The sequence below is a fragment of the Geotrypetes seraphini genome, chromosome 11 (genome assembly GCF_902459505.1).
Source record: "Geotrypetes seraphini chromosome 11, aGeoSer1.1, whole genome shotgun sequence".
Classification (NCBI taxonomy): domain Eukaryota; kingdom Metazoa; phylum Chordata; class Amphibia; order Gymnophiona; family Dermophiidae; genus Geotrypetes; species Geotrypetes seraphini.
This window is the reverse complement of record NC_047094.1, coordinates 77602824-77616035: the sequence shown is the minus strand read 5'-3', so window position 1 is coordinate 77616035 and position 13212 is coordinate 77602824. Positions and strand designations below refer to the sequence as shown.

The 13212-nt window shown below is 40.4% G+C and overlaps 1 protein-coding gene across 7 annotated transcripts in view; it reads right to left on the bottom strand.

The window, feature by feature from the left end:
- IGLON5 (IgLON family member 5) overlaps window positions 1–13212 on the bottom strand; it is a 637667-nt gene that overhangs the window by 561802 nt on the left and 62653 nt on the right. For 5 of the 7 annotated variants that reach the window (XM_033964041.1, XM_033964038.1, XM_033964039.1 and 2 more), the window contains exon 2: window positions 2826–2882. The exons of the other annotated variants lie outside the window; for them this stretch is intronic. In XM_033964041.1, the coding sequence (XP_033819932.1) occupies window positions 2826–2882 (57 nt within the window). The remainder of the gene's footprint in view (window positions 1–2825; window positions 2883–13212) is intronic. 7 annotated transcript variants of the gene reach the window in all.

The following is a 13212-nucleotide window of genomic DNA, read 5'->3' as shown; positions in this document are numbered from 1 at the left end:
TAAATTCAACATGGTGCTAGTACTCTGTAACAGATATGGTGTATAACTCTGCTGTTATAAAATACCAGCTTCCCACCCAGTTTTTGGTCCCTAACTACAAATCCCTAAACTAGTGTAACTTAGGAACATAGTGTTTGACAATGACCCTCTCATGTAGGTGTCAAAGTCAGTCCTCGAGGGCCGCAATCCAGTCAGGTTTTCAGGATTTCCCCAATGAATATGTATTGAAAGCAGTGCATGCAAATAGATCTCATGCATATTCATTGGGGAAATCCTGAAAACCCGACTGGATTGCGGCCCTCGAGGACCGACTTTGACACCCTATGCAAACACAGCTGATAAATATTGATGGCAGAGTTTGAAAGTCAGGTGGTGTGTAGCCCCTGCTGAGAGCCCCTGGCTTTAGAGCTCTGGATGTCCTGGAAGATATGGATAAAAAGCAGCACAGCAGAAAGAAGCACTTTTCAGAACATTTGCAGAGATTTACAGTTGCTCCAGCTGTCAATCTGAAAGGGGATCTTTTTTTTATTTGTCATTGTTGATTTAGAGCATTCACATGTACTAAACAGAAAGTGCCTGATTTCCAAAGGCTTCTCTCTTATTCTCCATCTAGAAAAGGCCTGAATCAAATCTTAAATATCATGGGGAAAAATTCCACAGTTTCATTGATGATTGAGAAGGCCATGAGTTGAAATCAGCTTTTAAAAGTTGTTTTTGAAGGTATAAGATAGAGTGAAAATCCTTTCCAATGCAGACCATGGAGCTGTCATTATAGGAGAAAAAGTAAAACGTTCTTGAAGTTTGTATTAATATATACTACATTTCACACATCACTCAAATCAATGATCAGGAAAACTAAGTCCCAATCTCTATAAGTGGAGGAAGAGGACTTAAGAACATAAGAATAGCCTTACTGGTTCAGACAAATGGCCCATCTATCCCAGTATCCCGTCTTCGCAGAGGCCAATTCAAGTCACAAGTACATGGCAAAACCCCAAAAAGTAGCAGCATCCCTCGCTACCATTCCATGTTTGTCTCAACAGCAGACTATGGACTTTTCCTCCAGGAACTTGTCCAAACCTTTTTTAAAACCAGCTACGTTAACTGCTCTTACCACATTCTCTGGCAACGTATTCCAGACTTTAACTATTCTCTGAGTAAAAAAATATTTCCTCCTATTAGCTTTTAAAGTATTACTCTGAACTTCATTGGGTGTCCCCTAGTCTTTGTAAATCTTGATGCAGGTAAAAAAAAATTGATCCACTTGTACCCATTCTACACCACTCAGGATTTTGCAGACTTCAATCATATTTCCTCTTAGATGTCTCTTTTCCAAGTTGAAGAGTCCTAAACATTTTAGTATTTCCTCATACGAGAGGAGTTCCATCCCCTTTATCATCTTGGTTGCTCTTCTTTGAATTTTTTCTAGTGCCACTATATCTTTTTTGAGATAAGGAGACCAGAACTGAATACAATACTCAAGGTGAGGTTGCACCATTGAGCAATTGAGAGGCAATATAACATTCTTAGTCTTGTTAACCATTCCTTTTCTAATAATTTTAAACCCGATTTTGTAACCGGCGTCTGCAACATGGACGTCAGTTACAGAATCAGGTTAACTTTGGGCGGGTGTAGGACCAGTTCTGTATAGGATGCCAGAATCCGGGCCCTAGTGACTTAGACCAAAAGTGGACTTAGAGTTTTTTTTATTATGCCCCTCTACCTCTCTAACTTTATTTTTTAGACTTCTATCATTTGTATATAGACACTTCAAATTGTGTTTTTTCCTTGTATCTACAGGCTGCTGAGAAAATGACAGGGATAACTTGACATCTTTGCTTCCCTCCTAAGCACTCTTGGCTTTCTTTCACCATTTTTGAAACCTCTCTATTGGGACTCCCTAAATGTTCTGATTCAACAGTATCCTTAATATAATGCATTTCTGTGTAAACCAGAATCAAAAATGGTTTACATATATTTTTAACAGATACTTATTTTGTACTTGAGGCAATGAAGTGTTATGTGACTTGCCCAGAGTCACAAGGAGTGGGAGTGGGCATTGAATTCACACCCTCAGAGTGCTGAGGCAGCTGCTTTAACCACTAGGTTACTCTTCCTTTTTAATAGATAGATAGACAGATAAAGTGACTGAGGAGTGACTGAGTGACTGGAAAAATGATACTCCTAGATTTTGTCATCTAATTGTGTTGTTTAACAGTGTAATTTGTACCAATAACATCAAGTAACATTTTGCATAATTGACTGCCAGCCCTTGTTGCTTCCTTACTTTTTCTACTCTGCAAAGTGACATAAGTGTGATGTCATTGTTTACACTATTGTAAGAGGGGCTGCTGAAAAGTTCTCATCCCAACCAACAAAGTTGAGGCAGTCTCCGTCGAGTGCTATTCTTTTAGTCCAGGGGTAGGGAACTCCGTTCCTCGACAGCCGTATTCCAGTCAGGTTTTCAGGATTTCCTCAATGAATATGCATGAGATCTATTTGCATGCACTGCTCTCAATGCATATTCATTGGGGAAATCCTGAAAACCTGTCTGGAATACGGCTCTCAGGGACCGGAGTTCCCTACCCCTGTCTTAGTCCATCAATTTTCCACTTTTTTGTTCCATAGTTTTCTGACAGAATGAAAAAAGTAGAAAATTGCTGGGCTAAGTGTATAGCACTCGATGGAGACAGCCCCCAACTTTGTTGGTTGGGATGAGAACTTTTCAGTGGCCCCTCGTAACTGTTAAAATGGTAGTTATCGAAGAAGACAGTTGATATCAAAATTTTGGAAGAAATTAAACATTATGATGTGAAATGACTTACTGCCAAATTTCCAACAAAGAATTGGACAGCGGGAGTGGGGAGGGCATAAATCCGTTTCTGAAAAAGATTGATCAAATTGGTACAACAGAACATCAGAAGAGCAGTGACAGCAAGGGAAGAATTTGATCAACACACGATCGTCGCTGCAATAAGACAGTGGTGCACATGTCTTTGAGCTTGTTTGTCACTTTTGTGACTGAAATTAACCATATCATTTAGGGTTCCTTTTACAAAGCCATTGTAGTGATTCTTGGATGACAAATGGAATACAACCCATTCAGTTTTCCATGGGCTGTGTCGCATTTGCTGTGCTGAGACTCCCTACTTCAGCTCTGTAAAAGGGGCCCTTAGTTTGCAGGAAGAGCTCAGTATTTGTTCCTAATGAAAGGTCACTTAAGTGTTTGAACAAAACATAATAGTTATCCAGCGTACATTTACCAAAACTTTGAGTCTTGTTTTTTTACAAGATACTGTATGTGATAACAACATTAGGGTATAGTAACTTATATTGTTATTACCTAGTTTTCAATACATTTCTAAAGTTTATTACAAATTTGATTCAGATAGGTTGCACGGAAACTCATGTTCACACTCCCCCCCTCCCCGCCCCTCCCCCCCAATTTTACAAAACCACGATAGTGTTTTTTAGCACAGGCCAGTGCGCTGACTGCTCTGCACTGCTCCCAACGCTCATAGGAGCAGCGCAGAGCATTCAGCGTTCTGGCCTGCGCTAAAGACTGCAATTGCAGTTTTGTAAAAGGGAAGATTATGAGGTAAAATGCTTAGATTTCCCCTTTTGCCATTCATTTATATGTGTATGTAGACAGACAGGTAGATATCACTATTTGTACATTATGAAAACATATTCCATATAAGGCAGTAAACATATCCCATGTAACATATAAGGAACCATGTGCACCTCTCCTCCCTTCCTTTCCCCTCCATCCATGTGCACCTCTTCTCCCTCTCTTCTCCTCCCTCCCCCTCAATCCATGTGGACCTCTCCTCCTCCCCTCTATCCAAGTGCACCTATCATCCCTCTCTTTTTCCTTCCCCTCCCCTCCATCCATGTGCACATCTCCTCTTCCCATCCCCTCCATCCATGTGCACTTTTTCTCTCTTTCCTTCTCCTTCCCTCCATCCATATGCACCATCTCCTCCCTCTTAGCTGAAGGAGAGAGAGGTGCCAGATCTATGGTGAGCAGGTGAGGGGAGGGGCTAGAGAGAAGGGTGAGAGGTGTCATATTTTCTTTTAAAATATTACATATTAATTGTGATTAATCATGTATAATCTACACTGCAAAATGCAATTAATCACAATTAAAATTTTTAATCTTCCTGCAGCCCTAATATATATATATATTGCATACTATGAAAACACACCCACTCACCCATGCAGAATTGTTATATATCTGAGTTTTGTCACTAATTGCATACTATGAAAACGCACCCACTCACCCATGCCCAAAACACACCCACACCTATATAGGTGTGGGTGTGTTTTGGGCATGGGTGAGTGGGTGCGTTTTCATAGTATGCAATTAGTGACAAAACTCAGATATATAACAATTCTGCATATAGACATATACATACATTCAAATTGTAAAATATGTCTGTTTTACAAACTCATTAGTGCCATTTCTCCATTTTTGACAGGAATGTAAGAAAAGTCATGTTTCTACTTTCAGCAGTCCAACTCATGGAGAACTGTCATAGCACCCAATCTAGAACATGAGACATCAGTAATCAGAAGCTCATTAACCTAAAGACAGAGCATATGATGAGAAAAAATTAATTAACTTTCTAACACTCCTCAAATGAAAACATCAGGTCATAGCCCCAGCACGCCCCTTCCTCTGGAAGTAATTCCTCATTCTGGGAACATTTCCTATACATAAATACATTTCCCATACTGACGTGTCTGTGCCTGCACAAGTAATTCAGTATGGTTATTCCATTTATAAACACATCTTGTCACTGTCCTATTGTATTTGTTGCTCTGGGTGCTAAAAACTCTGCTAAAAACACCTTCTGTGCTGGGTATTTTATTCTCCTCCATAATATTTCAATGTCCCATAAATTCTTTATATGGAATATGTAAATCCTATTTAGGGCTTCAGATTTGCCATTTGGCGCCACATATTTCTGGGGTCACCAATCAACTTTTGGCAATGGTTTCTTCACCAACCCTATTTAACTTTTTTTATGTTTTCAATTTGTATTTTTATATATATAAAGTGCTCTGTGCAAAGTTTATAAATCACTTCTTAGCTTAAAACTTGCAATAACTTAATAACTTAGCTTAAATCTTTTCTGTTGTTAACATCGGGAAGGGACCTGTCATTCGACATGTTTCGCCCTCAGGCTGTTTCAAGAAAAGTCCCCCTTTTGAGATTTACTCATGCCATCCCGATCTCCATAGCATATAAAAGATCTGATCTGTTAGGCCACTGCTGACTTAATCTACCAAACCCTAATTACCAGAACAGGCTGTCTCCTTTTGCAGCTTCACCTTCCTTGCAAAATCTTCTGGCCAGAGTACCAAAACTAAAGTGACGATCTTGGCCATGTTCTACATTAACTTCTGTTACTCTGGGCAAGAAGAAACGGGTTGGAAAATGCAAGCCTAGGCTGTAATTTATTCCACTTAACACTTTTCAATTGAATTTCTCTGAATCTCAGCTGTGGCAAATAAAGACTAATTTCTTTTGCTGTGTCTAAAATGGGGACAGCAGCAATGTGTCCTGACTGTGACTGCAGCCAGCATCTATCCAGACTGAGCAGCAGCTAATTGATGACCTCAAGCCAGAAAGCCCTCTTAGCTGATGACAGCTGGATTAAAAGAGGTGAGAAAAGACATGATGGTTCCCTGATGAGCACCAGACAGAAAGAAATAACTGAGGGTCAGTTATGTTTATGTTTATTTTTCATTTGATGGATCGCTTATCCGTAGTTTACTAAGCGATTTACAATAAAATACATGAACAATTTAAAACATGTTAATAATAACAAATACTTGATTAAAAAAAACAAATTCCTAAACTGACAAACACTTTAACATTATAAGACGATTATAAGCATTTTGATATACATGTTAATAAAATTAAGTGCTGAATAAAGACAAACCCATAAACAGACAAATACAAAGACATATAATGATAAAAGGGAAAAAGTTACATAATAGGTATTTCAAGAAAGGAACATTCAAGGGAAAAACACTAGGAGGGATGACTTAACTGCAATAATAAGTATTTTAATTAAAGATTAAAAGCATCTTTAAAAAGAAAGGTTTTTAATTTATTTTTAAACAGACTAAGTTCCTTTTCATTTTTTATATATTGTGGCAGAGAGTTCCAAGTTTGGGGGGCTACAATTGAAAACATATCATGACGTCTGGTACCCACCACTTTCAGGGAAGGGACTGCCAATAACCCCTGAGTCAAAGAACGAAGAGAACGTGATAAATTGTGTGGAATAAGCATCCGATTTATAAATAAGGGTTCGTTTGTAGATAAAGTTTTAAATACCAGCAATAAGATTTTAAATGTTATGCGGTGAGAGATAGGGAGCCAATGCGACTCGATCATAAAGGGGGTTGCATGGTCAAATTTTTTGCCATTGTATAAAAGTTTAACTGCAGTGTTTTGAATTATTTGTAACCGTTTTTTTTTTCTTTTTGTGTAATGTTGATTAATAATGCATTACAATAATCAAGTTTTGTAATTATCAATAAATGTATTAGGATATTTAAGGATTTAGAGTCAAGAAATTTGGAAATTGAACGGATCATTCGAAGTTTATAGAAGCAGGATTTAACAACGTTACTGATATGTTCATGGTAGGAGAAATGTTCGTCTATCACAACCCCAAGTATTTTTGTTGAAGAAACTAAATCTATATGAATATTGTTGATGATAAAAGGGGCTGCTAGCTTTAATCCTTGTTTCCATGAAAACAGTATTGCTTTTGTTTTAGGGATATTTAATGCTAATCTATTTTCGGCTAGCCAATTTTTGATGGTGTCTAATTTTTTATTGATCTGGGCAATTTCTTCACTGCATTCGGGATTTAAAGGATGGAACAACTGAATGTCGTCTGCATAAGTGTATGAAGAAAAGCCAATGGATTGGCATAAACTAAGTAGAGGTGAAAGAAAAATGTTAAAGAGTAGAGGTGATAGTATGGATCCTTGAGGGATTCCATAACTAAGCGAGTAAGGTTTTGAACTAGTATTGTTAAAATGGACTGTGTATTGTCTATTTGCTAAAAAAGAGACAAACCATTGTAACACCTGATCATGAACACCGATAGATTTTAATCTATCTAAAAGTAATGCATGGTCTATAGTGTCAAATGCGGCCGATAAGTCCAAAGAAAAAAGTATGACGGAATTGTGGTGATCTAGGTGATAATTTATATTAGTTGTAAGCCCGATCAAAGAATATTCTGTGCTATGGTTTTTTCTAAAACCTGTTTGATTCGGATGTAAAACGTTGGTGGATTCAGCAAAGTCAGACAGTTGTTCAAAGACTACTCTTTCAGTTAGTTTGGCCAGAAATGGGATATTAGCGATGGGACGGTAATTTGAAACTTCCTCAGAACTAATTGTCCGATCCTTCAATATAGGTGAAATTATTGCTTTTTTCCAAGATGCTGGCATTGAACCTGTACTAAGACTTTTTAAAATGAAGGAGTGAATAAAGGGGCCTAAGTAAGAAAAAATTTTTTTTAGAATAATCGGAGGAATGATTTCTGAACGTGAGCCTTTAATGTTATTTTTTTGGAAAAGATTTTCGATATGTTCAAGAGAAGGTAGATTAAAAGTAGAACATTTAGCAGTGGGAAAATAGGTTTTGTGAGAACTGTCGGTGAAATCGACTAACACTAACTGATCAAAATTTTGGCGAATATCTCTAATTTTTTTTTAAAAATGATCGGCTAGAGCTTGGGCTGATGGGTTTTTATTATTGTTATTGTCCTTCTGGACAGTAGGAACAATAGATTTTAGGATGGAATAAAGAATAGATGGATTTTTAGCCTTTGATATTTTATTGGAGTAAAATTGTCCTTTAATCTGATTTATTTTAATTTTGTATAATGATACATGATCTTTATAAAACTTTAAATTTTCTGCTGTTTTGTTTTTGTGCCATTTTCTTTCGAGTGATCTTAGTTGCATTTTATATAAATGTAACTCTTGGGTAAACCAAGGATTTTGAATTTTACGTGATGAAATGATTTTGTTTATAATAGGGGCTTCATTGTCTGTTAAGTTTTGAATCGCTGAGTTCCAGGATGTAAGTTGTTCCTCAAGAGAGTCAGTTTGTAAATTGATAATCTCAGGATTAATGTATGTTGAAATATTTGATAGTTCTATTTTAGAGTAGTCACGGTAGGAAATGTTTTTTGGTTGTATAACTGTTATTGATGATTTTTGTAACTTCAATCTCATATGAATGAGGTGATGATCTGACCATGGAATTGAAATGTTTGAGATATCAAAATGAGAAGAAATAATTGATGATGGGACTAAAATCATATCTAACGTGTGTCTTGCAGAATGCGTTGGATCCTGAATAATGGGTTTAAGGTTTAAAGATTTTGTAAAAGATGTAATTTCTTTAGTGAAAGAATTTGTAGGTTCATCAAAGTGGATGTTAAAATCCGCAATGATGAATGGGGACTCTGATGATGAACAGAAGTCAAATATAAGGTTTTGTAGTAGGGATAAGTTGGTGGAATTGATGGGAGGGGGCATGTATAATAGTAGAATATCTATCTTTGGGTCTATGTTTATTTTAATTTGAAGAAATTCAATTGCTACTTGTCCTAAGGAATGGTCAATAGTTTTCACTATGTTGTTGCAATAAATGATGGCTAGGCCGCCCCCTTTTCGGTTGTGTCGATGATTAAAGATATAAGAATAATTCGTAGGACAACAGAAGGAAAGAAAGGCTTCTTCGCCCTCTTTTAACCATGTTTCCGTAAGGCATAAAACATGAAAATGATGGGATATGATAGTATCTTTTATTAGATGGTATTTTCCTTTAATGGATCTTACATTGATTTGTCCTAAGTTTAATTGCCCCTGAAAAGGTAAAGAGCCTTTTGAGTAAGAAGTCTGTAAAAATTAATTTGAAGTTTTAGTGTTGGGGGGAGCTGAAAATGAAATTTCAGTTAATACTGAATGACGATAAATCTGGGGTTTTAAATTTTCGGGCCTTGTGCCCCAGTGGACAGGTATTTTAATTTGTGAAGAGAGTAAGTCAGACTTAAGAGTCATTGTTAGAGAAAGTACCAAGCTTATAGAGATAAAAAATTTCAAATTAACGGCTTTATATATAATTTGTTTAACAGATAAAACGTTTCTATTGAATTTTGGAGAAGAAATGGTGATGCCCTCAGTTGCGCGCACCGCAAATATCCGAGTTTTAAGGAGCATGGGCAGACCTGGAAGGTGGGCGGAGTACAGCGGACCGCCGCTTTGCGGCGGCAATTAGAGCGTGAAAGGGTCTGGAAGGTGGGCGGAGATGAAAGCCAGATAGAATAGGAATGATAAGCAGACAGAACAGAACAGAACAGAGATAAACAATTCTACAATACATTATCACTTTTAAAGGTGAAGTTTCATGCAGAGATGTCCCTAGAGTGGATGGTGCACACGGACAGTCCTTTTTTGTGTTTGTGTGAACCTGTTTATGCAATCTAAGGGAAAGGGGACCACCACAGATTGCCTCCTACCACGTTTCCCCCAAAATAAGACCTAGTGCCTTTTTGGGGCCCAAAATTAATATAAGACACCTGGAATGCTCTCCCAGAGGAGGTTATTGCGGAATCCACCGTTCTAAGATTTAAAAGCAAACTAGATGCACATTTTCTTATGAGAGGCATAGAGGGATATGGGTGACTAAAATTACGCCAGGTGTACTCCTGGCTGGGCCTCCATGTGTGCGGATTGCCGGACTTGATGGACCGAAGGTCTGATCCGGAGATGGCAGTTCTTATGTTCTTATTTTCGGGGAGGTCTTATTTTTTTCATGTACAATAATCATCTTTCCCTTCCTCTCCTTCACCCCAATTCTTTCTATTTCCTTTCTCCCCCCCCCCCACATGTGGAGCATCTTTCCTCCCCTCATACCCGTCCCCCTTGTGCAGTATCTTTTTATCCCTCCCTCCCTTCCCCCTGTACACATTCTCCCTCCCTCCCCTCCTCCCCACCCCCCATGTGCAACAGATCCCTTGCAGCTTCTAGCCCTCCCTCCTTCCCATCCCTTGTGCAGCATCTTTTTATCCCTCCTATTCCCCCCCTACCAGATGAGAGGGGGGGAGGAGTGTTGGAGGATGAGGGTTGGGGAGCTGCGAGAAAAGGGAGCAGCACTTTGAAGAGTGTGGGAGAAAGGAGGGCAGGAAGACAGCACTGCCAGATGAGGGGGTGGTGGGATCAAGGGGAGAGGGGTTGGGAGCAGTGTTGCCAGATAAGGGGAGGGGGAGGTGAGAGGAAGGGGAGCAGCACTTTGAGGAGTGTGGGAGCCGAGGGAGAGCAGCCCTATAGGATGAAGAGTGGGAGAGGGAGGGAGTGCTGCTATTGGGGTGGGGGGGGCAATGGAAGCTAGGAGAGCCAGCCAGCACCGCCCGGCCCAGCTCTGTCACCTGCGGCACCAACAAGATGTTGTTGAGCAGGCGGTTCAGCTCCTGGAACTGGGTCCGACAGCCCCTACAGAAATGGAGAAGCCGAGTGAAGTGCACCAGACACTGGCTCAGCACCGCACTGCTGTTTGCCACCTCTTCGAGCCGCTGTTGACAGGTGGGGTCCAGATCCGGCAGCTCCGACGCCTCCAGAAGTTCAGTCCAGTCGTCGCTCGCGCACAGTGCCAGGAGCAACAGAAGCAGCGCGACCAGCAGCAGCAGCACCGCCACCATCGGAGGTAGGAAGAAGTACTGCTGCTGCTGCTGCCGCCGGCAACTAGGGCTTATTTTTGGAGGTAGGTCTTATTTTCGGGGAAACACGGTAGTATGAAAACTAAAACACATTGCAAAGAGAAGACTCACCAAGACTGCTGCAAGGAAGCATTTTCTTGTGAATCAATTCCCTATTATTCTAATTGCTTCCAACATTTAATACATTCTAGTGTACGCCTTTGCTGAAACTTCTTTGTATACATCCTGCCATCTGTGAGAGCCCTTTCATTTTGGAACTAGAACAGTATTTTATGAGGCATCTCAGTGTGTCTGCCTGCCCAGGTTTGTGGCTGGACCCACCACCAGTCCCTCTGCTTCACTACTCTTGCTGCTCAAGAATTGTCAGGTCCTGAGTCTGCTGCACTAGATTCCTCATTTCTTTACCAGAGTTCAGGGATTCCCAATTTGAGTCTGGGGGAGGAGCTGCAAGTCTCCTGTGCTAGGGATCAGTGATTTCTCAGTTCACTGGCTTGAACTAAAAAGGAAAGGTAATCCTTTCTATAAAAAGTGCCACATTACAAACCTATGGCAGCTGGCACTTGCATGATGGTTTCTTGGCAGACTATCAGTGGGGGGATTACCATTTCCTTCCCCAATCATCTTTACCCTTCAACTGGGTACTTATGTACTGGCCAAATGTGGATGGATGTCTGAGTTGGCCAGAAGCTGGCTATATAATGAAAATGCCCTGCTAGAATGGGATTTGAACTTAGTTGGTAAGCACAGTAGGGAAGCAATCATCCAACTGCACCATTAACCCCCTCTTCTACAAAACTGCACTAGCAGTTTCTAGCGCGGGGAGCTGCACTGAATGGCCCGCGCTGCTCCCGACGCTCATAGGAACTCAATGAACGTCGGGAGCAGCGCGGGCCATTTACCGCAACTCTCTGTGCACTAAAAAATGTTGTTTGGGCATTTTTGTAACATTAAAAAAACAAACAAAAAAAAAAAACGTTATTGAAGAATATGTAGATCTTGCTTTCATACATGTTGATATTATTTTGAAGAATGATTTGTACTGGTTTTGTTTTTGATTTATGTCCGGCTTTTCCAAGATGTTTGGTAACCCTAACCTGGGTCCATCCGTGGCTACACCACTGCTTCTCCTCCACCCCCAACACCACCAATGGTTTCTTGCTACTTCTTCCTGCTCCTGTGCTACTTCCCAGTGTCCCCACCATTTCTACCTCCTGTGGAATGTGATGGGGGGATACTATTTTTAATTTTTGCTGCCGGACTCTGAGTCTTCTCTGTACTGCAATTTGCCGTAGAGGAAACAGGAAGTTACATCAGAGAGGGTGGGTCACAGTACAGAGAAGACTCCAAGGCTGGTGGCAGAGCCGCCTATATGAACTGTCGCCTTTGCCAGTGACCTTAAAAGGTAAATAAGGGGTCCAGGTCCAGCAGGAAATAGGAGAGCATATTGGAGTGAGGGTTTGTGGTAGCCTAACAAGAGCAATCAGTAGATTTAAGGTGGTAATAAGGAGATCTGGAGGATCCGTTTTTTGTTGTTTTTTTTACCACCTTCAGCAAATGAAAGTTTGGGGGGGGCAGTGTGTGTGAGTGAGAGAGAGAGAATATGTATGAGAGATGCACTGCCTGCTTGGTATGCAAATCTATCTCATGTTTATTTATTGTGGATTTATTGTGTGCCATGAGCCCTGGACAACTGCCCTGTGCCCTGAGATCTGGACTGCAGAGCTGCACTCTCCTGGATAAGCTTCCTTACAAATTATTTAGCAATTTCATAAAATGCTAATCCACACACACAAAAAAAATGCCCCTTAGTGGCTGAGAAAAGAAGTATAAAACAAAGTGAGCATCATTCCACTAAATCAAAACTTTAAGAAAGGACTAGGATTTGATTATTCACTTTCCAAACTAGAACTAAAGGCAAATTACCTACTGCATATGAAGGTCCTTCCCTGCCAGTCATGTCTCCAGGGTTTGCAAATTCCAGTTTATAAGATTCACCAGGGTCTCTTCAAAAGCATTAGATAGGCTAAGGGGAAGGGGGGAGGGAGAGATGGGGGTTTCACATAAGGCCCCTCTCTCTCCCTTCTGAGTGCTCAGTCTACTGAGGTCAGCATTGGTCCTGCTCCACTTGATTTCAAAGTGACGCTTTTATTAAGCAGATTGATAGTTCAGGGCTGGCGGCTGGAGCTGGCAGTGGGACAATAGGGCTGGAAGCTGCCAGGCCACTGAACTTCAGCAGTGCACACTGCCAGCTTGCTCTATTCAGGAACATAAATGAGCTTCACCCTTCGGTGCCCCCACTTACAATCTTTTGGGGAAAACCATTGGACCTAAAACAGAAATTCTAGTGTGTTGTATGTCTGGAGGAATGCCAGCTGCCCTCTACCCCAATGTTCTTCTCATGTCCTGGTTACAGAAATGGCAACAGCAAAACAACCTTTCTTGAAGCACT